Consider the following 27,284-nt stretch of genomic DNA (forward strand, 5'->3'; position numbering starts at 1 on the left):
TGACCCCCCATAGAAACAATGCGGAAACTGCAGTGTTTACTTTTGTACTACTTTCAACTTAACTAATTGCAATCGTCCAGAGGGGAGGTAGAGAGAATGATGGAGAGGAGGTGAAGAGAGGTGGCTGGTAGAAGTAGTACTACTGGAAGCGACGCGTTTTCTTGTATTATCACTTTCTGGAATATATTTTATGGTCATCGCTAACATCACTTGCCCTTTGCATTATTTTAATACTTGTATATTTTATCTACCTTACAGCGAATATTTTGGGCTGCTATACAGCCACGTTATATCTGACAGTTATCATTCACTGCATCATCGACGTCCCCATACCATTTCCTGGTGTTCTTTGGTCATTCCTGGCCCTTGTGCCTAAAAACCCCTTGCATCGTCAACTAACGGAGTCATGAAATGAGTGAATAATGGCCTTACCACTCTTCGTTCGCAGCTTGCATACACGGGGGGAGTGTGGGAGAGGGAAAAGGCGATGTGAGAAGGCGACGAAACGCTACTACTTGACACGACAGCGGTTGCGAAGAAACTGTATAAATTTAAGTTCAAGGTATGGTGGGGTACATTTCTGCTAATTTTAGAAAGTAAACACCGTGCAAGATTGTCAAGCACACAATTGATGCAGGATGTGCAGACGCAAAGCCGCGTGAAAGCACTGTAGCATCCAGGCTACACTATGGAAGCGGCTGCACTTCAAACCAACACTTTTATGCTCGCCGCAGTAGCTTTGTGGCTATGGTGTTTCATAAGGCCGCGGGTTTGATCCCGCCCATGGCGGCTGCATTTTGAAGGGGCCGAAATACAAAAACGGTCGTGTACTCGGGTGGTCAAAATTAATCTGGAGGCTGCGACTACGGTGCACCTCATAATATGATTGTGGTTTTGGCATGAACAGACCCCTAATTGAATTAAAGTTCAATGCTTCTGTGCCGTGATGCCATGTGCCTTGTGAGGTAATGACAATGCTAACCTTCTCGGAGGTTATGAACAATAGCACGCAACAATGCCTCAAGCAAACACGTCTTAGTGTGTGTTCTGCGTGCTGTACAGACAAACAGCAGCGGTGCATGCAAGGTAACGTTTAACATCAACTCACCACTCTTGTATTGCACTAAATGCTGAAGAACTTAAACATTTACTGTCAACATTACCGCTAATCATCGTCATTCAAAAGCAAACAGCACAGAAAGCTTTGCTTACATTGATTCCTACAGTACATGGGATCTGCATGATATTTTTTTTCCTACACCAGCTTGGCTGACTAATAGTAGCCACATCTAACTTGCGCATTTCGAAGCATTATCAATAGCTCAATATGAAGGTAAGTCCGCCAAGTTGTCTGACCAGGAGCTGCCAGGAGTGATTATTATTATTATTTATTATTTTTAAAAATTATTATTGTTATCTGAGAGAAAGCTGTATGTTTCTGCAGCCTTTCCATGTAGCCTTTTATTTGAATTTCCAGCCTGTACTGATAGTTGTATGTAAACAACATAATGTTGCATGGTTTTATTGGCTATGGTCACAAACTGCTTGGAAATTTCAGTGCTTTCTCAGATCCCACAGTCTGTAAACTTTTGACACTAACTGCACATGTTAGTCATAATTAAAGTTATAAAGATAAAGTCGTACAAACAATTCCTTAATCTGTTTCTCTGTGAAGTACTCAACTTTGGTTCGTTCATCACTGCTTTTGTTGTCTCTCGCATTGAAAGGGTTGGCAGTCGGAGGCTGCGCTCACGAGTTCGACAACATGAAAGACTCCGAGGTCATCGACTTTCGGCGCAACATCCTGAGCGTGTGCAAAGACGCAGTTGACACAAGGAACACAGGGAGCGAAGAGTGTCGAGCCTCGTACGTCTACCCACCTGAGATTGAAAGCTCGGAAGAGCTGCCGGCCAACTTAGAACGGAAACTGGACAAAGGTATGGCAGTTCTCTTTGTAATACCCCTGTCACACGAGCACCCACGAACTGCTTTGAACTGCATCGTCGTTATATTGAAGGAGACGCACTCGTTGTCACACGGTTTCCTTTCTGCTAAGGAAGTTTAGTGGAGCATTTGGCGAAGGGAGTTTGGCAGTGACCATTGTGGCTGGACAGAGTGCTCTCGCTTCCAAATAGCTAGAGCTACAAAGAAATCCACACAAACAAAATCATCATAACTAGCACACTCTTAAATTTTGGCAATATTCTTTTTCCTTGCATAATGCACTGCGTAATGGAAGTTTGTAATCTGTTTTTAAGAGCATCAGTGTCTGTACTCTGTACACCAATGCTTCACCGTGCCGCATGGGGAAATGTCGTTCTGCCATTTCATTTGCTTATCCGTGTGCTCCAGGTGCTATGCCAGTTATCACGCAACCACAACTCGAAGTTATCATGTGCCGGTCGAACAATGTGCACTCTCAAGCCAAGACAAGAGCGCAGTGTGGCCGGCATTGCTTTCAACGTCGCTGTGCTTAGAAAATACGAATCTCGTTGTAACATATACCTCACTTTCTTGCGATGATTTTATTAGATTACATTCTGCTTAAAACAAGAACGATGTATAGATTGAGGGTGACTACATATGTGAAATTTTGCATGCATAGATAAGCACAGCAGCACTGTTTGTGTCCCATGCAGCTCCCATCGAAACCTCGTATGGGCCGTGGGACGAGGCTGCAACTCCCTTGTTGTAAATCTCCCTTAGGGAGTTTCATGCTCAACAGAGTTTGTGCGTACCAGTCTGACAGGGGCATAAGATATGAGAATTGGGCAGTTCATGAAATCATGGCTACTACTATTGTTTTCATCCACAATGTGCTAGCCGCACTGAAGAAACGGAACATCTGTAATTTCTCACTTAACCATTCGTAATGTAACCGTTGATCAAAGCCAGGAAAAAGGTATTTCGCTTCTAGGGTAGCTTTAAGGCACAAGGTCATGCATACTAATTGTGCGTGAATTTGGAGTAACCACAATATGTGCCTATGCTGGAGCAAAGGAAACAAGGCACGGCAAGTATCTTTGTTTTCCAGCTAGAAATCCCTGCCAAGCATGTACTTAGGATGACTGCTGCTGTTTGTTTTAGCAATCTCAGTGAACTTGACCCAAATGTTCTCGGCTGTTTCTGCTTACGAGAAAGAACTGGAAACAGCTTTTGGCAAGCTGTAAAACACTTTGCATTAACAATTGATCCGCAGTGGGTAAACAAGTGAAAGCCTGAGCCTGGGGCTTCTGCTGTACTTTAGCACTGAAATTTTGTTTAAGAGTATTTTGTTCTTGTATTTCACAATTCTGTGACCTGTGACCCAACTCCTGATGGAGCTACGCATTAGTGAAGGGAAAGAGCAGAACAAATTGTGGTTTTTATCTCTTTTCTAGCTACAAGACAAAGCTAGTGAGGAAAAATACTGATGGGCAGTAACGACATCCTATGTTTGCTTGTGTGCGCATGATGCTTTGTTTATGAAATTCAGTTTCTCCCACGTTGGGACCTCTGGCTAGATGCGCTTTTTTGCTACTTTGAACAACAAATTTAAGTCCCTAAACATAATGTGTCATCGTTGCAAGAAACATGGCTGTTAATGTTTAGAGAAAAGCCAGGTAACGTCTCAGAACTTGGCAGCAGAGCAGCAGCGTGATGTGCGGCCTGGCCAGCCTGAGTATGACGCCAAATGAATAGCAGACTTCTGCACCCAACAGCTTTCCATGGCAGTGAAGGAAAAGGAATCAAATGTCGAAGTAAGGAATCAAATGTCCAAGTAGTCCGGATGGCATTAAATTTGGGCATTAAATGGGCATTAAAATTTTACGGGACGTGAACTGTGATAGAAGCCTAAATACAATATTTGTGCAGTGTAGTACTAGGATTCACATTTTTTATTCTCTTACTCATTGTGTGCGAATAATATTGCATTGTACAGCTCTGTTGGTTTAGAAGCACAGGCTGTTTGGATATTCGACTTTTTCTTGGAGCCCACACCCTCTAAGGTTGTGACACCAACTTTGCTTGTCATGGTAGCTTGGTGTCTATAACATTGTGCTGGAATGGAGCGAATTACAAGCTTGCTGGTTCAATTCCCAGCCATAGTTACCGCATTGCAATGGGGTTTGGAATTCATGAACACCTATGTACTTTTTATTTCATTTATTTGCAATACTGCCTCTTGTCTTTGTCTCATGTGAGACTAAGGCAAGTGGACAGTACTCTATATATAAACAATGGTCAGTACTAACAGAATGCTCTTCAAAACAATCAATGAGAAATACTAAGGTAGATAATACAACAATGTCCCATTCTAGTTGCTCCGGTGAAATCAGTTACACACACAGAACCTACACAGTGTAAACAAATTCATCAAAAATATCACTCCATTGAAAACCCTTCTGAAGCTTTTTCAACCAATTTGCTTCATGTTTTAAGCATGAAAACGCTGCACCACTGTCAGGCCAAGTCAATGTTGTCTTTGCTTTCCGAATCATCATTTTCGGGAGATGAAGTGATGAGAAGACTATCATCATCCTTTTCACCCATAGAACAAAACTCTAGTGCATCACTTTCACTCTCACTTTCACTGTCAGAGTTGAGCAGCGGCATTTCTTTGCACATGCAAGCTGTCAGTGGCAGACTGCTTAAAGGCACCAAAGGCTTGTGATTCCAGAAACGTGGTCTTTGAGTGCTGACGAAATGGCTGCTATCATTGTTGTAGAACACTAAAGCTGAATTAATGTTTCCTACGAGGCGCTGAAAAAGTGCTGACATCTATGTAGAAAACAAAAAAGAGCAAAATTACCATGGATTTCAAACACTGGCACTGCCGCCTTCTATACAGTAGGAGAAAAACTAGGTGGATGTGCCTAATTCGCCCAGGTCGCTTTGAAAACAGGAAAATTGCCATTGACAAGCTGTACTTGTCCAAGGCAAATTAACAATGATTGCGTCGACGAGCTGAAGAGGAGTAGATTTTAATGAAGACGAGCTGAGGTCGTTTAAAACACTTGAGGGGTGAAGTCTGACATACCTTTATGTTGCGATACGATGCAGTTATTGCATAAAAGGCGTCGCGGACCTAAATCTATTTAGGTAGCACTGAAAGAGCGCAGCGACGCATTTCTGCGACCAGTAGTTCCACTTGTGTTCCTAACGAGAACATTCTAGGTCGCATACTCCAAGCACGGAGTTGCGCATATATAATACTTGAAATGACGTAAACTGGCCTCCACAAGTTGCAGTTGCAACGATGTGACATAGATATTCCGTAGAAAGCGTCGCATATCGATATTAACTGAACTACAAAACGTGCAGAGTGAGATTTCTGTGACTGCATTGTTTGCGTAGCTTCCACAGTGTTGCCGGCTGTGTATGAAGTGGAGGATGCTGTTGCCGCGGCGTTCAAAGCTGACCCCCTCTTCTTTCCGTTTTTTTTTTTTTTTTGCTCTTGTGCTGCCAGGGTTGGTGATGGTGTGCGTGTGGGGATTGTCGGACAGTGGGGAGAAACAGAAGCACACGCTCGAGGTGCACAAGGACACGGTACCCGAGGCCGTGATCCGTGAGGCCATCCTCAAGAAGCTCAAGTGCTCACGGCTGTCGCGTGAGGAACAGGTTGCCCTGGCACAGGAGCACCAGCACAACTATCTACTCAAGGTGTGTGGCGTCAACCAGTACCTGCTCAAGTCGTACCCGCTGTGCCGATACAAGGTGAGTGTTTCCGTCTCTCCTCTCTCCCCTCTTCTGTTTTTGCTTGCCTATGGATGTGGACGCATCTTTTGTACTGCTCGTTAAGGTCAGTACTGCGCTAAAGACAACCTGCACTGATTGCAATGCCTGTGGCTGCAGAGAAATTGTAGAACACCTTCCATGCCATTGGCTGATTTTTTCAAGATGAAAGGCTTGCCCTCCACAACGTTTGAAACCAGCTATATGGAAGACCTTTCTCGTTGAACGAGATCTTGCATCTTTGGTCTCCCATATCACTGCTATGCAATGCTTCAAAAGCACTGTTGCGATTCCTGAAGGCAACCAGAAGGCAATGTGCAGTTGGGAACCAAGTGCACTAACCATTGGGCTGCTGTGCAACATTCGTGCTTGGCAATTTGTGCATGACACAGACTGTAAGTGACGGTGCCTGTGGACATATCTCGGAGACCACGGCGGGCAGTACTGTTGCAGACAAAGACAGCATTTACCACATCACGCTAGAGAAGTTGTTGAGAGGATGCCCACGTTCACCGTGAGGACAAGCTGCCCTTACAGTAAATGAGTTCAAAACCAATGGATTGCTTGAGCCTGCTGTTTCTTTCTTTTTTTTTCTTTTTTTTTTTACGTTTTGAAGCCTTCTTTGGCTCTTTTGGCCATTTTCGTGGTCTGTGGTTGTATGTTGGAAGTTAGCAGCTGGGAGTTGCCATTTGGGGGTTGGAACAAAGACACCGACGCAAGGGGTGCTCGAGTTGTGGGGCGCATTCGTTGCTGAACGCCACCTGTCATAGCTCTCTCAGACGTACGTGCTGTCCACCTGTACTACTGCTAGAGATGTGCTGGTTAACGGCTCTGTTCTCTGCGAAATTACGCAACGAAACGACAGATGCTACCTAAATATTCCCACTGCAACAAATACGATATGTTGTCAAGTGCACCATTCCTTTAATAAAGTGAATAACTCTCTTGAAGTGTTCGGCTATTCGCTTGCATCAACAATTATCGTCAACAGTTGCTGCACCAGTTTTCTTCTTGAGATGCTTTCACAGAACCCTTTCAAGTCTAAAAATACGGGTTCGTGAGTGTTTCTTTTTTTTGGCCATTTATGTTGCAGTACATCCGAATGTGCATAGCCAAAGGAGAAATACCTCAGTTAATGCTGATGCTGAAGGACGCTGTATATAAAGCCATCCCACCTTCAAGCTACGTCACGCCATCATATGTCCGACGCAACCCGTCTATATCAGCAACGCAACCTACCGTCTCCCTGTACAAAGTGGATGAGTCATTCCGAGTGAAGATTCTTGGAGCCTCCTACGTTAACGTCAAGGATGTTGACAAGGTATGTATGTGTTCCTTGTTGCACTTTCTGTGGGCTATCATGTCGAAATGAAGTGTGAATGGCAAAGAGATAAATTAGTGCACCTATTGCGCTTAAAGGGACAGTAAGTATATAAACAAGTATTGCTGTAGAAGTAAATTGCCCTTCTGCAATACAAAGAAACAGCACTCTCATTATGCGAAAAAACTTGGGAAGCCTGAAAAGATGCAAACAAGAAAGACAAGTGGCAGCGCTGCCTTTACGTTCCTGCAGCAGCTTGTCATGACATCATCTAGTTTGACGTCGTCTGATTGGACCTAGTTAATTTTTTTCCCTACAAGATGGAACACATTCTAGCAGGAATGGAAATACTGCACCACTCGCACAGTTTTGGTACTCTAGCAAATTTCTGCGCCATATTGCACCGAAAGCGGGAAAATGACCGAAATTCCGTGAAGCTGCACCAGAACAGCTTTGACAGCTTTGGCAGGCGTCCACGAAAGATCGCCAGTGCAATGCGAAACATTGTGTCGTTTGTCTCGGAGCGCATGTAAAAGCAGCTTTCGCGTTATAGCCACGAGTGGGTGCAAACAGCGGCACCTAATAAAGCCCCATGAATAAAACTAAAGGTGGTGACATTCTTTCATCTTGCTGCCAAATCCGGCAGGCAAGGGCAGGTGAGGAGGTCTGGGGCTTATCCATGCCTCACTGTTGATGTACCAGAGTCATACGGTCTTGCTGGTGCTGTTTCCAAAAAAAATGTGCGCAAGCGTCCATGCGCTGCTGGTTGTGCCTATTGTTTTCTATGCTTTTTTGTTTTGGTTCGCACTGGCGCCATAGCAGATTTTCCTTGAATGCGGTGCGTAGCCCCACGGTGGCGATAGTCGCACTGATTGCGAATCCTGATATCGCGTCAGTCACATAGCTGCACAGGACGAATGCTGCCATCAAAAAGTGTGAACCGTGAGGGTGAGTGCAAAAGAAAGGTGCATAGGGTGAGGGGAGTCGGAAAAGGAGCGGCCAAGAGAGGAGGATTGTCGCTCCCTTTAGGTAATTTAGGGGCCTAACACGCTTAATGTGAACTCCAAATGTCTAGGTGCTTCTAGTGGGTCTAGTGAGTGGCAAAGCGAAGTCAGTCGCACGCACAATCTTGGAGAGATGTCTCTAGAGATGTCTTTGAATAAACCACTTGGGTGTTCACTAACTCTAGCTTGCTCCCAACTTCTGCTAGAAAAATACCTCCAGTCACTTCACCAGCACTTAAAACAAAATTACTGGTATGAAGAATGCCAAATTGACATTTTCGCAAAATTATGGTGCAAAATTAAGAAGTGGGAGTTTAGCCTTTATTTTTTTCTTATTCTAGCAATCAACCTTCTACCACAACATGGACAAAGATAATTTTCAGAGAAAACCTTCTATATCTAAACTGACTTGGTGGTTTTCTTTAGTCCTTCTAGTCACCTAAAATTGTGTTATCGCGGAGTAACCAACCGCTAAATGCACTCTCATTCCAAAGGTAATTGTGAATGCGAATGATTCACAATGGTGTTGCATACAGACATGAAGTTGAAAGTGATATGCAGCGTTCATGTTTCATTCTGGCATGGTAGCAAGTATTGCATGCTTACACCTTCCTTCGGGTGATGCCTTTCCATATTGGAGGAACGGGCCTTGTACGGTAACTCATCTTTGTCGTGCACAGAAACTTGTTTCTATTGTAAAAGAAAACATAATGAAAAATAGAATAAAGTTAGAGTAGACTGAGAAAAATACATTTTTGAACAAAATTAGTGAACATTGACGAGAATTAATTAGATTTGAAGTGGTCAGGATGTGTTAACCACCATGGTGGATGGATTCCGGTGCTCTCTGGGGAAGTCTACAAGCAAAGTTGTGGTGCTTTCTGAAACAGATGTAGAGCTTGTAACTTTTGCGTGATTATGCTGCTATACAGGACCATTATTTTCTTCAGCGTCTTCTGCGCTACCTTGACATTTGGCACATGAGAGGCTGTATAGCTATTTCCAAGCTAGGAAAAAATTCTTACCACAGATGCCAGGGCAGACCTAAGTAAGGCTACTATTGTCGAGAATCAGGGGCAATAAGGTTTGTAGAAGCTTACCAATGCCAAACAGTGCCGCAAAGGGTTAATGTTACTTTAAAGATAAGCATTGATTCAATCTGTAGTGTTATACTGCCCCTCTAAAAATGTTGAGCGATGGTTTGGTTGCAGAAAAAATTGAGACCCAAGGGGCAGCAGCATTCTTCCGGAATTCATATTGCTTGCAACAGACATTCCCTTAATTTGGAAAGCCTATGCTGTGTCATTCTTCAGTTATAACAAGGTTTAAAAATAAAAATTAAACTGTAGAGCATGGTTCACTATAAAGGAAACACCTAAATGGTAATAAAGTCATTATATAATGGCGACATAATTTCAGCCTTATGGGGGCAAAAATGCAGCTGATTGTGACACGTTATGTAGAGCGTCTGTGCATACACAAACACTCTGCAGGCTTTCTTACGATATCTGAGCCCCAGGCAACAACGGAATGTAACTGAGTGCTTGCTTCGAAATTGGACAAAATTGGACAAATTGGACACGAACTACCCACTTTTGTGTTGCTAGTGGACAGCTGACACTTAATCTACGTCCCATTATGTTCTTTGTCACATTCATTTGTACGATTTCACGAGCAGAGTTCCCCAAAACCAAGTTAAAGGCCAACTGCAATCAAATTTCAGTTTGGCTAAATTGGCTATATGTGAGTAGCGTATACATACTACAGAAGCAATCTTGGCAAAGCTGCAGAGCTCATAGTTGTCTTATTTTCTTATTAGCAGGTTTGAAACAGCATCGAAGCAGTTGACGTGTGCACCTGGTGGTTAGAAGACATGACATAAGTTCGAGCACGCTGCCTCAGAGATATTTCATCTTGCTACTTGGCAGCCACAGACGGCGCCTAATTTTGGAGGTCCTGCGGAGGTGCCGGGCATTCCGAATCATATGTCACTTCTGGCAAGCGATAATGGCAGCGATTGTTTTCTTTTTTCTTTTCAGTTTCGGTATGAGAAACGTATTTCAAAATGGAATATTTTGCATAAGGGCTGGTCTATATCTATGCTCTCTGAAACTAGGCTTTTTATGCGACGCAAAATTCTGTTGTGCTTGGCCTCTAAAAAATCGGGGTATTCAAAAGCGCTCGGCGGCTTTTATGATCTTTCTCGTCGTTCTGTTCCTCGCAGATCTACGTTCGTGTCGGCATCTATCACGGCACAGAGTCCCTGTGCCCCTTTCGGGACACCGAACACGTATCCCACTCAAATCCAAAGTGGGACGAACTGCTAGAATTTCAGATGTACATTCCGGACATTCCCCGCTCGGCGAGACTATGCGTCTCCATATGTGCCGTTTCTCAGCGCAAGAAACGAGAGGTGAGTTTCGATGCCACTATCATTGCCTGTGCAGTGGCCGACTTCTTGAAATTTCAAGCTTTACCTTAGTCTCTTAGCTCAGTGCAAAATTGTAGTTCCTGAACTTTTTGAGCACTTTTTCACCAGTTCGCCTTTATCTTCGTCCTTTTAAGCTTTCCGACAAGAATTGTTAACCCACCCTGAGCGCCCTCCTGGCTTTGCCCGCAGGAGCGCTGTGCCATTGCGTGGGGCAACGTGAGCCTTTTCGACTACAAGAGCGTGCTGCTGAGCGGCCGGGTCAACCTGCACCTGTGGCCGGTGCCGAAGGGCATGGACGAGCTGCTCAACCCATTGGGCAGCACAGGCTCTAATCCCAACCGCGAGGCCCCCTGCCTCGTCATCGAGCTGGACCGCTTCTCGGGGCAGGTGGTCTTCCCCTCCATGGAGCAGATCGAGGAGTACGCCTCCTTTGTCTCCCCTCTCGAGTCCACTGGAGAGGAGGTATGCGCACTTTTTCTTTTCTCTTCCTTTTGAAGCCTTCTTTGGTTCTTCTGCCCGTTTCTGTGGTGGTTGGCAGTTAGCCGGTGTTGGTCAGAGACTCTCACCGTCGATACAAAGTCGCCAACGCACAGGGCACACGATCTCACGCAACCGAGTTGCAGGGCGCATTTGTTCATTGTTTAACGCCAGCTATTATAGCTCCGAGATGCACGTGCTGTTGCACCTGTACTACCACTACAGATGGGGTGGTTTCACAGCTATGTTATCTACAGAATTGCGCAGTGAAACAACAAATGCTGCCTAATTTCCTCATTGCAACAAATATACACCTTCAAGCGCATCATTCCTTTACCCCTTAACTGTCGATGATGAGGTAACTCGTCTATGAGAGCTAACTCTTCGTGTGCTTTCCGCAATTTTTTGTACATTTGTATATGTGCAGTTTCTCGTAATTTTGACAAATGAATACAGTAGACTTTCATTAATTCGCCTTGGGTAATTTTGATTTTTCTGCTTGATACTGAACGAGGGTCCCGGCCGGTGCCCGTGCATTTCCACGAGCCCAAACTTTTGTTATTTCGATCCTAGAATTCCTAGAAATCCTAGAATTGACCTTCATTGGATAATTTGAACTTGACCAGTCAGCAGGCACATGCCTGACCCCAATGGTGGCCCCAATAGTGAACCCGTTAGTGGTAGCATCTGTCTCGGCGGAGCTTAGGGGACAGCAAATGCATTGAACACACATTATTTCCCATTGCAAATGCCTATTTCCAGCCTGCTCTAGGAAGATTTTCAAACAATAACTGCAGCTAACAATGTCTGATTACAGTATTTACCCGATTCTTTGGAGGAAAGTTCGTCAGCAGTGCCATAATTTTATGGTTTCTGACTGGCACTAGTAAGGTGCGAATTGGTGCTTGCCTGATATATATGTGCCTTGCCATCTCATAAATTACATAGTGATGAATAGGGACAGCTCTTGGTTCTTTTCATATGAGCTGAGGATGAGTGTTTCTGGCTTAGAAAGAGGCTTTTTCGAGTCGGGAAAGAAGGGACCGCTGCTAACTGGCACCTTACTAATCCCCTTCGGTCGAGCTGACTAGTGCTTTCATTCTCCTCCAGTTTCTAGTGCCTTGGCATCCAGACCGATTCTGATGGCTTTTTTACCTGCACAAGGAAATGGCTGAATAGGGTTCATGTTAAGGGAGTGGAACTGGCTGTCGGAACAGCCTTGACTGACTTCTGTCTTGAATGCAGAGTCCAGAGAATTGGACCGACAACGACAAGGATCAAATCCACGAGATCATCAAACGGGACCCGCTCTCCGAGATCTCGGAGCAGGAGAAGATGCTTCTTTGGAGAATGCGCTACTACTGCTACACTGTGCCGAATTCGCTGCCTAAGCTGCTGGATGCCAGCAAGTGGAACAGTCGGGATCACGTGGCCCAGGTACGCGCTGTATATATGTGTATATATATATATATATATATATATATATATATAGTGAAAGTGCAGCTGCCACTCAGTGCGCAATTTTGTGTGCAAAATGTGAATGGGTGCATTAGGAGCAGCTGGCAAAAGTGCGGGTTTTCCACACTGAAACCAGAGAAAGCGCCATCATTGCAGCCTGCCATAAGGGACACCGAACCTAGGGTTGGTCTCACTCAAACCAACATGCCTGCTCACTTGCTTCACAGACATATATTATAGGCTCCTATACCTGTAGACAACTCTCTGGGGCAGTGAAGGGAAAGCTACAGGGGCAGAGCTTTCGCACATGTGTTACTGTGCCAAGTAGTCTGGTAGAGTCTGACAGCGCTTTCAACCTTTTTGTACAGATACTGAATCGTGGTAGCTTTCCATGTGGTGCAACAGCTTCGCATCTGCCCAAATGTGTAAGAAAAGTAAGCAGAAGGTTAAGTCAAGTTTACCACTCAGTTGCGTATCTTGTCTTATTTTGCTGTTGTGAATAGTTCATGCTTTCACTTTCTGAGCAGTGCGAATCAGAATGTGCGACTCTTTTCAAGAGCGCTCTTACTTTCCCGTGCTTTGCCTCCGTAGCTTTCCTTTCATTGCTACCAAAAAGTTGTTTGCAAGTATGGTGACTGCGTTTCCGAGACGTTGTTGCTCATTGTAAACACACACACACACAAAAAAACCATTGGGACTGCTCCAGTGTGCTGCACAGAATTCTGAAATTATTGTGTTTTAATGGGGTACATTGCCAAGAGGATCTGTGATGTGCTATGCGGCAATCTGAACAATCTGAATTGGGCCGTACAATGAGTAGCTGCATAGCAGATGACCAGGCAAGCCGAAGTGAGTGCAAAACCCCATGATGTTTTGTTTCCATGGGACCACCTTCTGCGTCATGGCGTCTTAACACTTACATCTCCTGGCAAGCGAAACCGAAACTGGTCGTAGAAAAGCGGTTACATACTAAATTATTTAGGGTACTTTGAGGCTTTCAAGTATTTCTTCTGGGGTTTCAAAGCCCAAGATTTTCATTTAGTGCAAAAAAAGAAGTTAGAAAATGTCATATCATTACTACTCCTTTAATCTGATAGTACTATGATTTTTGTATAAACTATGCATAAACTGGTTTTTGTGCATTAGGCATTCTGATGAAGGCTTTACAGAATTTCGATGTCTGTTTTTGGTTTAGAGCTAAGCGGTCATAAACTTTGTGCTTTAAATTCTTTTTTTCTTTTCGTGTAGTCACTTGCAGGATTCCTTATTTTAAAAAAGTTAAGTTGATCAGCAAAAATTGGGCTTGCATCTGTTTGTAGGATCTTTCTTTTTCTCTGAAATGCTACTAATTTCACTCAGATTAATTTGCCGATTGTCTAGTGCAAGCACGCCTTCATTTTATATGCACTTATTAGGAAAAGCGGAGTCAGTCACATTCTAAGGCTTGCTCTTGTACCTTTGCAGTAGTACTATGTGCAAGTGCTGACAGGAGAAAAATCTGTGGAACAGATATGAATGGGAGGGAGCACGTTTGGCAAGTACATGAAGTGATGAATGCCAGCTTAGGTATCATTTTAAACTGAGTGGTGGCTGTACTTTACCCATGCTGATAGGGCCAAGAAACTTGGATTATGGTATGGGCAGTGAGACAGTTCTACAGTGTATGTGACTCCAGGAATTGGAAATATGGTGGTGTAGGGTGTAGATCGTTGCAAGGGAAATGGCACTATATGTATACAATCACATAATTATTTTTGCTTCTGAGCTTTATTTTCCTTTTTCTTCGGCTCTAGTTGTATCGACTCCTGAAAAAGTGGAAGCGGGTGTCCCCCGAAACTGCGCTCGAACTGCTGGACTGCAAGTACGCGGACATGTTTGTCCGCAAGTACGCTGTCGAGTGGCTGGATGGCCTTTCGGACGAGCTGCTGTCCCAGTACCTTCTTCAACTTGTACAGGTTCGAGTGCTTGAGTGCCCTTGTAGCTCAACTCATGTTTTTTCATTTCAGTAAGAGTGTGGATATGGCAGTGTGAGATGTGAAGCTGTTAGCATGAACTGTAGGATAGAATTGCGTTGTTTAAAGCTTGAGTCGCATGTGCGGATGACAAGCTGTGTGTTGTTGCCATTCACACTGCCATGTTGTGAATGGATATTTAGTGCTCATATCACTTCCTCTGAGACGATCAGTGTTAGAAATTAATGGGCACCTCTGCTTTTACCTGCCTGTTTATTCAATGTGCTGCTGTGAAGCAAAAGTTCCCGATTAGGGCAAATGCACTTCAAGGTTATCGTCATGCACACTTTGTGAAAGTCTATCACGCACTGTAATTTGTGATTTGGGTCAAGATAACTTTCCAATAGTGATCTCTCTTAGTTCCTCTGATGAAGACTTAACTGATTTCGTTTACGATGACTTCATGCAAAAACGGATTATAAGAACCTGACTTAGTGCCATTGGAAGCAGTTACAGTAGAACCCTGTCGATACGTTTTTGAAGGGACTGCAGAAAGAAAAACGTAATAACCGGGAAAACGTAACAGTGAGGAAGGGCACAATTCTCTACAGCAACATTAGAAGCAGCTCTGAATGGCCGCCAGTACAGTTATTATATGTCTTGGCGCTTGTAGTGTGACCAGGGACAGCGGGGGCACTTGCAAAATTAAAGAGTAGCTGAAGCACTTTTTAAGAAAATTGAGCTTTCAGCAAATCTTTATAGTTTTTCACCCCCTGAATATGAAAATCATGGTATAACAGGCCACAAGTCGCTTCAGTTTAGCAAAAATGAGCTGCAGCCTCTGCAAGAGATGCTGCTGGTTGGTTAACGGGTTCTGATTGCGAAGACGATGGTGATATCACCTTCAGATTGGCGAGACGTGCGATTCGAATAGAGTGCTCATGTGACCCCGGTGTCTACGTCAACCTCCCGTGTGGTTTTTCTCCGCTACGGTCGGCCCTAGGGTGGTAGAGTTTTGCTGGAAGTTCGAGCGGCGATCGCAGCACTGTTGCGCACACAATCGAGAAAATAACTTCACGGGTTGAATTATACTGTGGCAGCCTACAAAACCACTGTGAATCTTCTAGTTCTAAAGCCTCTTCAGTGTCCTTTTGGGGGACGTGTACAGTGCTCCGTGACTGTGGCCCCTTTCCCCTCTCGACATGTTTAACAGCAATATTTTGCATATGCTTCACCGCATGACGTGGCTTTATTGCGGCAAAGCTTAGTAAAGAGAATGGGCAATTATGCAATGCCAGAAGGACCCTGGTGGGCCCCGAAATAAATGTAGTCCTGCGCACGGTGGACTTGACCGAGCGTGCATGATTCCTGGTAGGCTTTAACTGCATAGTTCCTGGTAGGTTTTAACTGATGTGCACTTCGGTTGCTTTGCCAACTGCTCTGTGCACAGTTGCTCCCGATGCTTGTGTAGCGCCTGGCCTGTGCAACTTATTTCAAACTTTGGTCACTTGTAAGGAATCGGTCGCTTGTTGCAAAGTGCCGGTTGCTTGTTGCAACGTGCGAGAGCGAATTTCCCTCTGCGCTGCTAAATTTACGCGACCATCGTGCTCTAATGCAACGTGAGATGCGGGAACATCGCGGAATTACGACGTAGCAAAGGGAAACATAATAGGTGGTAGTCAATGAGGTTTTGGTCAGGACCTCGAAAACGCTATGTGTCGGCCGGGAAAACGCAACAGCGAGGAACGTATCAACGGAGTTCCACGGTAATGTGTTGCCATTTCGTTTTCCGCCGCAGGTTCTGAAGTATGAGCCGTACCTTGAAAATGACCTCGGCAAGTTTCTCATCAGGCGTTCACTGCTTAACTACAACATTGGCCACTTTTTCTTCTGGCATTTGAAGTGAGTCCTTCTTCTGGATAATCTTTTTAATGTGCATGTTACATTACACTGAGGCATACAGAATTTTTCACGCCTTCATTTTTCGTGTTTCACTGTTTATTTCTGGGCCCTTTCATTGTGCTGCAGAGATGAAGCTGCTGGGGTTGTAATGCTGCCCTCTCATACTTGTCTTCTTTTTTCTTTTTGCTTACTAGTTTTTAAATTGACACACACACAAAAAAGGATGTCGGTTTGTCTGACTGCTGCAGCAATGTTTTGTTTAAAGGCACTAACAGCTGCTTCTTAAAGGTCCTATTCTTCATGCTGAGGAGCAAATCTTATGAAAAGTGTCCAAGACCTGTAGTGGTATATTGAAGACTTAGTGAAGGCTGTTTCATTCCTACACAAACAGTATTTACAGAGCTGGTACTTACACTGGCTAACCTTTGTCTTTCCTCCCCTTTCGTCTCTCTCTCTCTCTCTCTCTCTCTCTCTCTCTCTCTGTCTCTCTGATATGTGTATTTGAATCTTGATGATATCATTACTGTTGATCCGAACTTTGGGATCATATGGATTTTGAAATAGTCTTGGCCAGAATACATTTATGTACAGTGCGTTCTGTTTCGAAGTGACTCGGAACAGTCTCTTGTGCAGCAATCAATTGTTTGAATTTTTGAACTTCCATGTGTTATTAGTTGGGTCTGCACAGCCGCGGCGTACTGTTTCAACGTTGCCATGTGAGATCTTGGTCTTTCATGACCCTGGCAAAGACCTGAGCACTTGACGAGCGCTCACTGCAGCATGAAGTGAGTGCATGTGCTGCAGGGGCAGAGATGAGTGCTAAGTTTTGTGCATTCAAGAAGGATCTTCTCTGTGAATTAGAGGGAAGAAAGGTCAAGAAACCCATTGAGGGTTGCTTCAACCAAAGATAATCTTCACACATAAATAATAATAATAACAATAATAATAATAATATAAAAGCCTTCGCTTTTGATGCTGTGGTTGTGGTTGTTTTGAATCATATGAATTTCGGATGATATAAATATCTTAAAGGGGTCTGAGGATTTTGTATCATTGAAATTATACTGTATTCACATGCATTGTGTCATTCTTAACTCAGCTCATGTAACCATAGGTACTATGCATTCTGTTGTTTTTGGATGAAGCTTTCATATACAGAATGTCGAGACTTCGATATGTGTGCTATTCCTCACTTGGAAATGTGTGTGTGTTTCTTTCTTTCCTTGGTGCTCATCCATTGCCCTAAGAATTTTTATCAATTTCTCCTCTGTGAAACATTTTCTGTGGGACATGCCACACTGGCTCCATGGCTATAGCATTGTGCTGGTCATGAGTGCTGGTCATCATTAGGTCATGAGTTCGACTCCAAGCCATTGCAGCCACGTTCTGATGGGGGCAGAATGCGAAAATGCTGTTGTGCTTCATAGTTTGATGCACGTAAGAGTACCTCAAGCAGCCAGATTTAATTCAGTACCTTCTTCTAACAGAGCAAAATTTGGAGGACGCTTAAGCTTTGACTTTAAGAGCGGAACGCGATAGCATTCAAAGATCCCTGACTGCTTCTCGCACTTCCCGGCAACTGCAGCTTATGTAAGCATAATTTTTACCGGGAAGCGCTGTCGGTGAACGCTATGCATGAAGGCGAACTTTCTGGTAGAAAGGCGGTCTCTTGCGTGGGCCAGGATGCGGCTGAGGCAAGCACCATGTGGAGGTGTTGCAAGGAACCGGGCGTGCCACTCTGTGGCCTTTGAGAGTTGCACGTGCCAGCGCGTGTAAATCTTGGATGCCGTGGCTGGTCTATGAATGGTAGAAACGTTGGAAAAAGGGTCTGTGTTTGGGTTTCTGCGTAGCATAATTATGTTTTCTCGTATATGCAAATTACTAACCGGTGCTATCATGTCCGTAGGTTGTGTGTAAGTCACTCCTTACGATTTTTATGACGTATTCTGCTTCGAGAAATTCATTTAGTTCAGTTACTTCTTTGCGCTACATGGAGTGTCTGCGCAGTTGGGTTTATGTAGTTGGGTTTGCATGGTTCAGAATGATTTTTGCCAAGAAGATGATCGACGAGGGATGCTGATGGCGGATTTTCTGTGACATGGGGCCCTTAACACTATCACATTAATACTGACTTGAGTTTAGGCTGGCTAAGTATTCGTTCACAACTCTGTTTTCATTTGTTTGGCAGAAATAAGGTTGTTTATTGCTTGACGAGGTGAAGGCCAAGCTTCATTTATTTTAATTTTGCACCAAATTTGTCTGCACTGGTGTGCCATTTTGCTGTCGTGGATTTCTAAGCACCTTCTTGTACTTTTGGCCAGTTAGGTGCAGGAAAGGTTCCGTGAAGTTGCCCGGTTGGGTCGTTGGTTCACTTAGAGTGCAGTGTAGACCTTCTTTACCGATAAGTAATTAACTAAGCCCGAATAGATGCTCCCCAAGTTCGTGATATCACAGTTAGACTGGTGTGGGAACTTCAGGGTTACATTTTCACCAGTTCTTTTTTTCTTTTCTTTCTTTCTTTCTTTTTTTTGGTGATGTTTGCTGGCGTACCAAGTCACCAAGGCTCCCCTCTTCAATTTTTTTTAAGCTTAATTTCTAATGCATCCTATCTCAACTTTTCTCTCTTGTGTTCCTTTAAACCTCACCAATCAATAAAAACACCTTGGTGACTCAGTGGCTATGATGCCGTGCTGCTGAGTACGAGGTTGCGGGTTCAGTTCTCGGCCACATCAGCTGTATTTTGATGGGTTCACCATGCGAAAACACACTTGTGAACTTATGTTGAGGTGCACGTTAAAAGAACACCAGGTGATAAATATTAATGGGAACCCCCCCCCACTACAGCTCCAGTGCTGCTTTGGGATGTTAAACTACACAAATCTATGCATCAGTCTCGCGAATTAATCAATAATTTCTGTTGGTACAGGTCTGAGATGCACGACCCGTCAGTAGCAGTCCGGTTCGGCCTGCTACTGGAAGGTTTCTGTCGAGGCATTGGCACCCACCTGAAGTCGGTGGTGCGCCAGGTCGGTGCGCTGGAGAAGCTCACGCAGCTCACCGACTCACTCAAGGAGAGGAAGGATGACACACCAAAGGTGCGCTTTACTTCCTTCAAGCCATCGCCATTTGCAGTGGGCTCTACGAATTATGTTACCTGTGCATCCACTTATCGCACAAAATTTTACAAAAATTTGTGTTTCGTTGGACGTACATGAGTAGTGATATTCGAAGCTGAACTGAGCATACATAGTAAAATAGAGGTGGTTACGTTGAATCAAATCATTGGTGACTGACTTTTGTATAGCTTCTAAATGCAATCCAAACTGTTCATTCAGTTTAAAAATTTTTGTAACTGGCCTTAGATATCTGGTGCATTGATTCATGTCTGGACATAGATGTCACACTTATTTCATATAAACTTTTGTGTCCTTTCTTTGTAAGTTATTGGAAAAATTTCTGAAATCATAGAAACTTTTGAACAGGAGCTGTTGAACATGAGGATGAAGTTGAATGCCTGAGTATTCAATTAACTAACCAAACATTTTTGAATATTTACATATTCCAAGTGCATATTTAATTATATACTCAATAGTACTGGTTGCTCCAGAAGAGTATGCCTTTCTTTAGCTGCACTTTCTTTCTTTTATGTTTTTTTTTCTTCCTTCCTTTAACCATTGTTGTAGCCACCTAACAGAAATATTTGGCTTGAGTAGACACTTCTATCCAAGGATGTTGGACTAGTGAAGTGAGTTCGCTTAAGTTTGTTTTACTACACGAAGCAATATAACATTCGAGCTCTGAATCTTTTGTTATAAGAAAGCCACCAAAGATTCAGCAGCACTGAAAGATCATTTGATTCTCTAAAACTAAATCAACTGTTCTTTGTTGTTGTTGTCACAACAAATAGCTTGCCTTTGACTGACAGAAACCTGACATGGTTGGTAAGGATTCACACTGGGAAAGGTTAGGCATAGCACATAGACAAGAGACATTTGCTGTTATTTCATTTCCTGTTGTGTCTATGTCTTCTATGCCTGACCTTTCAAATCATGAATAACTTGTCTTGTTGCAGACATTAGTGAAAGTTGAACCATACACTTCAATAATAAATTTTATCTTTTGAATGCTAGCACAAGCGGTGGGCTTTATAGTCTTATGCTTATGACTTCAATTTCCTAAAGTTAGTGTGCGCACACCTTTTCTTTTTTTTTTTTTCTCCACTTTGCAGGAAAGACTCAAGTTTCTCATAGAGCAGTTTTCGAAGCCGGACTTTCTGGAAGCGTTGCAGCATTTTCCGTCACCCCTTAACAACAGCTGCATCCTGGGAGACTTGATGTGAGTCTACCTGCCTGCATTTGATCTTATCTTCTTGTGGCCACATTCTGTTAGTGCTCGTCGCGATGACTCGAAACGGAGCTTTCTTTGGCTCTTCTGGTGCTTAGTGCAGAAATCTGTGGCGAGACGGACAGAAGACAAGGAACATACTAATAGTATCTGTTTTGTCTCAAGTTTGTGCACCACGCACCAGAAAATATGTACCAACAAGACCGAAGCTCAACCCTTCCAAAATTTCTTTGCCTTCTATGTACCGTTCCCCATTACAATAGCTCAGCGACTAAAGCATCCAGCTGCTCAGCATCCAGTCATGGATTCAACTGCCGGTCACGGTGACCACGTTCTGGTGGGCACGGAATGTAGAAGCACTCGTGAACTTAGATTTAGGCGCACATTTAGGAACCACGGATGGCCAAAATTAATCTGCAGTCGGGCCCAGGCTGCGGCATTAGCCAACGGCTTTCTGGACTAAGAGAGCCGTCCACCTAGGGTGAAGAAAGAACACTTTCTCACTGTTTCTCACAATAGACGTTCATTCCTCCTCCTCACACTATGGTGTCCTTCATAGTCCTTGTGTTGGTTTGCAGAGTTAAACCCCACCAGTGAAGCCGCAGCATCCACCTAAAAGAAATTAATATTGTGAAATTTGTTGCAGCTCACGAGATAGTACTGGCAGTGAAAGCACGTCTTGTGGATTGCCGTTGCATTTACCTGCGTGATGTGGTCGTGTCAAGGTTGTGCATTGTCAAAGTGACGGCGATTCACGCACGCACTGTGGCAATTGTCCCTGCAGCGTCAACGAGTGCAGGATACTCGACTCTGCCAAGAAGCCCCTGTGGTTGCTGTGGAAGAACCCCGACCACTTGGCGGAGCAGATTCTGGACCACCATGAGATCATCTTCAAGAATGGCGACGGTAGGATTTGTGCACTTGGCCTTAAGGTGCCTGTGACTAGTTTGTATGCTTTAAGTTAACAACCGCCCTGTTTGGAACATGCTGCCATGATAATGTTGGCCAGTTATTTTGGAGCCATGTATAAAGGAGAGCTGCCCAAAAATACAATCAATCAATCAATCAATCAATCAATCAATCAATCAATCAATCAATCAATCAATCAATCAATCAATCAATCAATCACTTTTGATAGCAAGACCCACTGCACCGCAATAATTCATTGTATTCAATGTGGCATCTCCAGAGGTTGGCCCTCCCCTGTAGCTCAATAATCTGGTGACTGAACTTGCTGCTTTTTGAAGCACGGAATTAAGGGGCAATAATGTGATTGCTTTATTGAAAGTGTGGCTCCGAGTATATAACGGTGGTTGCTTTCTGAGGTGGGTAACTAGGAGAATTGCTGGGACAAAAAGAAAAAAAAGAAGAAGAAGAAAGCTCATGTTATATTCATGCAAAGGCAACATTCGGCAGTGTGGCAACTACACGAGAAAAGTGTTGCGTGCGTTTGGAAGTTCTTGTGCACTCTGAACCTCGCTTGACGTCTGTATTCTTTCATGTCACTTTTCACAGACTTGCGGCAAGACATGCTGACGCTGCAGGTCATTCGCATCATGGACAGCATCTGGCAGAAGGAGGGACTAGACCTGAGGTGGGTGGGGACGCAGATTATTCTTTAGCTTGACTAGGAAAGAACAACTTCTCCATTTAGACAACACAGTGAACACAGTATTATTCGACATTCAAAGATAAATTTTGGTACTGATGCTATGAGATCTGCAAATCCCCTGGAAGAATTTAAATGTTCGGTGTGGCATTAAACCACTAGTTTGTAGCAACTCTCTTATGTTTACAGGTAGACAAATTATCACTCGTGTAATGCATCGTGAAGTTTGAAGCCAAATTTGATGAGTGGATCAGCTAGGTAATGGGATATCTTATTTACTATCCAAAAGTCTTTAATATAACACAATGTTTTATATGACTGCGAGGATAAAATCTGTAAGACAAAACTTGCCACTTACAAATGTACGTCGCACGAGGGAACACCCTGTTACTACATCTTCCAGGAATTATTATACCTGACATTAACCACTTCACAGGTGGGAAGTGTGCTTCTTACCTGCTATGTGTGTGTAAGAACGTGACTGGAAGCACTATTCCCACCACATGACCGGGTCACCAGCTCCCAGAAATGTTGTAAAATTGAAACAAGACGGACCGGTGTACTGTGTTGCTACAAAAATGAATTTACAGCGTGTCCCGCACTTTAAGCCGACCTCAGTGGTACTGTCAACTTGATCGTTTCTTGTGAGTTGTGGCTTCGGAAGGTGTGTAAGAGCTTTGAAACAATTCTGTTAGAAAAAAAGAAAAGGATGATTTGTTCTGTAATTGCTGTGCGACTGTGCTGTTGTGAATATCTGCTGGCACTGCAGCATGAAAGCGGCAAAGAAGCAGATGCGGTGCATTTGCCAAGGTTCTGCTGTGTCACTTTGTACTGATCCTTGCTTCAGGCATTGAACCACGAGAATTGAAGAAGTGTTTTCGAGAATTTCTTTCTTGCTTTCTTAGCCATGGGAAGGAATCCTAAGAATACTGTAGATTCTGGAGTAATACGAAAATAAATCTATTATTTTCATTGGTCCATGTATTGGACAGCGAGAACAATAATTTCTTTCTTTCTTTCTTTCTTCCTTTCTTTCTTGTTAATTTCAGATATGTAGCTACATGGAGTACATAGCATCAATTGCATATCACATGGCTGAGGAGTTTGGAAAGAAAGCCGCAGTTATGCGGCTTGACATTGCTCCCGTCCCCTAAATTTAAAGAAAGTACATCAACAGTAGTGGAAATTTCACAAAATAACGACCAGAACAGAGTCCCACACGTTGCTCAAAGAAATGTTTACAAACAATGTGTATGCAACAGGATCGAACAACAGGAAATAAAGCAAATGTCTTGACAAGAAAAGCACGACAGTGGGTTGAACACTAACAAGGTTTCTCTTTCCAGCAAAGTACTTCTGCTCTTCTGCAAATGTCACTAGAAAAAACTCTGAAATTTTTACAGGGAACAATCGCAGCCTTGTTTCCTGAGGGAAAAAAAAAAAAACACCTAAGTAGACTGCTGTATTGCTCACAATAAATCTGCCCGTGGTAGGGTTAAATGTGAAGGCCTGCAAAGTGCTCCACGAGAACGGCAATGTGGACTTGTTAGCAGGTTACTCGATCTCCTTGTGGTAACAGTTTAGGGAAACGAAAGTTGTGTGGAAACTTACAGAGATCAGTGAGAATACGTGGCGATTTCGTCAGTTTGCACCATAACGATTCTGTTTGACTCGCAGGATGATGCCATACGCATGCCTGTCAACGGGCAAGCACGTGGGCATGATAGAGGTGGTGCGCAATGCCAAGACGGTCATGAACATCCAGAAAAAAGGGGGCCGCATGGCCGCCTTCCAGGTGGACTCAACGCAGCTCCACAAGTGGATCAGGGACAAGAATAAGGGGGACCGGTGAGTGTGTGTTGCTAACACCTTGTGGACAAGCTACCTTTGTGAGTTGAACTGCCCCACAGTTTGTGCCAAATGCACATGGCAGCTCAATGGCCATGGCATTCTACTGCTGAGCGTGAGTTTGTGGTTTCGATTTCCGACCACCGTGGCCCCATTCCAGTTGGGGCAGTGAAAGTCATGAGGGTATGAGAGTAGCAGCATTTGATTGATAGTAACTCCACTTGTCAAGTCCAAATCTTCTCGCTGGAAAATAACGAGCATGAGGAAAATGGCCTTTAATGCCACACAAATGTCACACCTTTCGTGAAAGGTTTTGTGGGTCCTGGTGACTCGCAATTAATTTTCTGATGCATTTCATATTTTTTTTTTTCTCCGCCAACCCTCAGGTACAAGCAGGCGATCGAGACCTTCACACTGTCCTGTGCCGGTTACTGTGTGGCGACCTTCATCCTTGGCATTGGGGACAGAAATCCAGACAACATCATGGTCAATGAGGAAGGCCAGGTGACCGATCCCTCATCTTCTAGGTGGAAAAGCAGGTCTTTTGCGTGTTTGTCAAAGAAAAACTCATTATGTTCTTTGTATTTGTGTGCCACCATGTTGAATGCGAGCAGTTTATTCATTGATAGTTAAATCATCATTAACTATCATTAGCGATTCGAAAAGGGGACAAAGCGTGAGGCAAATGACACTAGGGTTTGTGTAATTCGGCCTTGTTCTTTGACCTTTTTTCCATTCAGCCTGCAATTGACATGACGCTGACGCGAACCGGGGACAGTGTACTAAAACGTGCCTGTGCCGGCACACTTCAGGAACTCGAGCAAGATAATTGCAATCATGCTATCAAAATAAGGAGCATGAATACAGGGAATAACAATATGGCGTATCGATCACCAATAGCTTCACCTAATTGCCTTTGTATACCTTTAGGGCGCTTACATCAAGCATACTGTATGTACTCACGTGAGGGCCACACCCATGTAAGCACTGCACCCCCAACTTGGCGGCCCAAAATTTTCAAAAAGAACAAATTTCCGTCAGAGAAGCAATTGTGTTTGGTGCCCCGACGCCGCGCATTCATATTGCGAATTTTTGCGTGCTGCGCGTGGCGAGAGCTGCGCGTCGGACCACTGATGCAACGGTACATTGGGGGATCCGGGGTGCGCAGAAAGTAGTTGCCAGCTGTGCGGGCACTAATATGACTAAAACTGACTGGAAGCACGGAGTTTACGCAAATTGTGTTCCACCACAGAAGCTTGCCCAATACAGTTTGCCTTCTGAAAGGGCATTAATGTGTTCTCTCTTTGGCCTTCACAGATCTTCCACATCGACTTTGGCCACTTCCTCGGCCACTTCAAGAAAAAGTTTGGCATCAATCGCGAGCGCGTGCCCTTTGTCCTGACGGAGGACTTCCTGCACGTCATTGCAAGGGGCCAGGAGAACCCGCGGAAGAGCAAAGAGTTCCAGAGGTGAGCTGCCACCGATTCCATTTTCCGACATTTTTCAGGGTGAATGGCTGTTGAATGGAGACTAAAAATGCAACAGTCAGTCAGCTTTGACTGGCTTAAGACCCTCTGTCTTGATTCATGTGGAGGAAAAGGGCTGATTACTCTAGTGCAGGAAATAGTGCAGGATGAACTTTTCTTGAATAAAATGCGTGTTGCCTAAACTCCACAACGATGCATGGATTTCAAGGTACTCTCAAATTTGGTCAGTTATGGTGCAAAAAATGGTTTCGAAACTTTGCTAGGACTACCTTCCGGTCCCCTCTGAATGCACTGTAGCCCTTGTTTGCTGATAAACATTTGAATAGTTAAGAGGAAGCTTTAGCTCAGGTGCTCCAATCTAAATACATGTAAAAGGAGAATTCATTTTCTTCGGCAACCACTGCACCAAATTTGGCGAGGTTTGTTGCATTTAAAAGAAAAACTCAAAATCTACTGACTGTTGGTTCTTAATTTTTGATTTAGGTAGTCGATCTTTTATTAAAAAGTGGTGAAAATTGAAAATTTTAAGATAACGAAACTATCAAGTTTACAACACTGTAACTCAGCAATGAAAAATAATATCGCAATTATGTGAATTGAATCTAACAGTGCATCGAAAGCGGACAAAATTGATATGTTACACATAAATATAAAAATTTTAGTACTATGGAAATACAGCTTTTGCGGAACCCTTGTACACAACGTAACAAATTCACGTAAGATATAAAATGACATATTAAATTTGTCTGCTTTGAATGTTCTAATAGATGCTGTTTACAGAACCAGGATATCTGTTCTTGATGCAGAGCTACTAATTTATAAAGATTGCGCTTCTATTTGTCTCAAACTTTAATATTGTTGAAAATCTTTTTAACAAAGTTCAGGCCCTAAATCGAAATTCTGCTTTTAACAGTCACTAGAATTTTATTTTCTCTTTCAAATGCAACACATTTCATTAAAATCGGTCCAGGGGTTATCTCAGAAAAACGTTTTTGCGTTTTACATGTATTTGAATAGGCCGCGTCAGAGTTGGGCTCGAGCTAAAGCTTCCTCTTAACCAAACCAGCATAGACGATGTCAAAAGTCAATGACATCATGGTGAGCTGATGCGGGAGTTTCAAGGGGTTGCTACTGAGAGCCTCTCGGTTTCTCGTCTTTCCTGGCTTGCCAAGGCTCCTGATGTGGCAAGAATAGGTGGCGTGCCATTGGAGAAACAGAATTTACTAGTGCAACTCAACTTCATACTTCTCTTTGGTGCTTCTTTAAGTACTCACGATATGGTCTTCGTGTAATTCTCCCAGAAACTGTAATAGAACTGTAACCCCCCCCTGCAATAGTAAAATCAAGTGAAGTGAACGTTTGCGCAAGTTGGAATTGTGCAGAACCGATATCACCGAATTTGGGATTGGCCCAGTGGACAACAGCCTGCGGCATTGCGACAGTGGGGGAATGATATTGATATCGTCAGTGAAGATTTTTGTTGAGCTTATCATAAGCTGCTTATTAGCGCAGGTAAAAGACGAGAAAGAAAGCAACAGGACGAGTGCTTCCTTTGTACTTCTTGCGCTGATAATCTGTCACCATGACTTACCAACTAGCCAATACTGATAAGCACTCTGCTTATCAGTATGGGCTAGTTGATAAGTCATGGTGACATCAGTATAAAAAATCAGTATAAAAAATATTATAACTGGTCCCAGCACTGAACCTTCAGCTCCATACACAATTGCACAGGA

The 27,284-nt window shown here is 43.7% G+C and overlaps 1 protein-coding gene across 2 annotated transcripts in view; it reads left to right on the forward strand.

Moving 5' to 3' along the window:
- Positions 1–27,284, forward strand: part of LOC126548566 (phosphatidylinositol 4,5-bisphosphate 3-kinase catalytic subunit alpha isoform-like) — a 33,908-nt gene that overhangs the window by 4,260 nt on the left and 2,364 nt on the right. For both annotated transcript variants that reach the window (XM_055063909.2, XM_055063905.2), the window contains exons 4-18: positions 1,728–1,937; positions 5,450–5,697; positions 6,809–7,036; positions 10,265–10,453; positions 10,661–10,933; positions 12,194–12,385; positions 14,200–14,361; positions 16,157–16,260; positions 19,187–19,355; positions 20,489–20,595; positions 21,389–21,510; positions 22,120–22,198; positions 23,891–24,061; positions 24,448–24,565; positions 25,379–25,530. In XM_055063909.2, coding sequence (XP_054919884.1) covers positions 1,728–1,937; positions 5,450–5,697; positions 6,809–7,036; positions 10,265–10,453; positions 10,661–10,933; positions 12,194–12,385; positions 14,200–14,361; positions 16,157–16,260; positions 19,187–19,355; positions 20,489–20,595; positions 21,389–21,510; positions 22,120–22,198; positions 23,891–24,061; positions 24,448–24,565; positions 25,379–25,530 — 2,524 coding nt within the window. The remainder of the gene's footprint in view (positions 1–1,727; positions 1,938–5,449; positions 5,698–6,808; positions 7,037–10,264; positions 10,454–10,660; positions 10,934–12,193; positions 12,386–14,199; positions 14,362–16,156; positions 16,261–19,186; positions 19,356–20,488; positions 20,596–21,388; positions 21,511–22,119; positions 22,199–23,890; positions 24,062–24,447; positions 24,566–25,378; positions 25,531–27,284) is intronic.

Source organism: Dermacentor andersoni, chromosome 3 (assembly GCF_023375885.2).
Source record: "Dermacentor andersoni chromosome 3, qqDerAnde1_hic_scaffold, whole genome shotgun sequence".
Lineage (NCBI taxonomy): Eukaryota > Metazoa > Arthropoda > Arachnida > Ixodida > Ixodidae > Dermacentor > Dermacentor andersoni.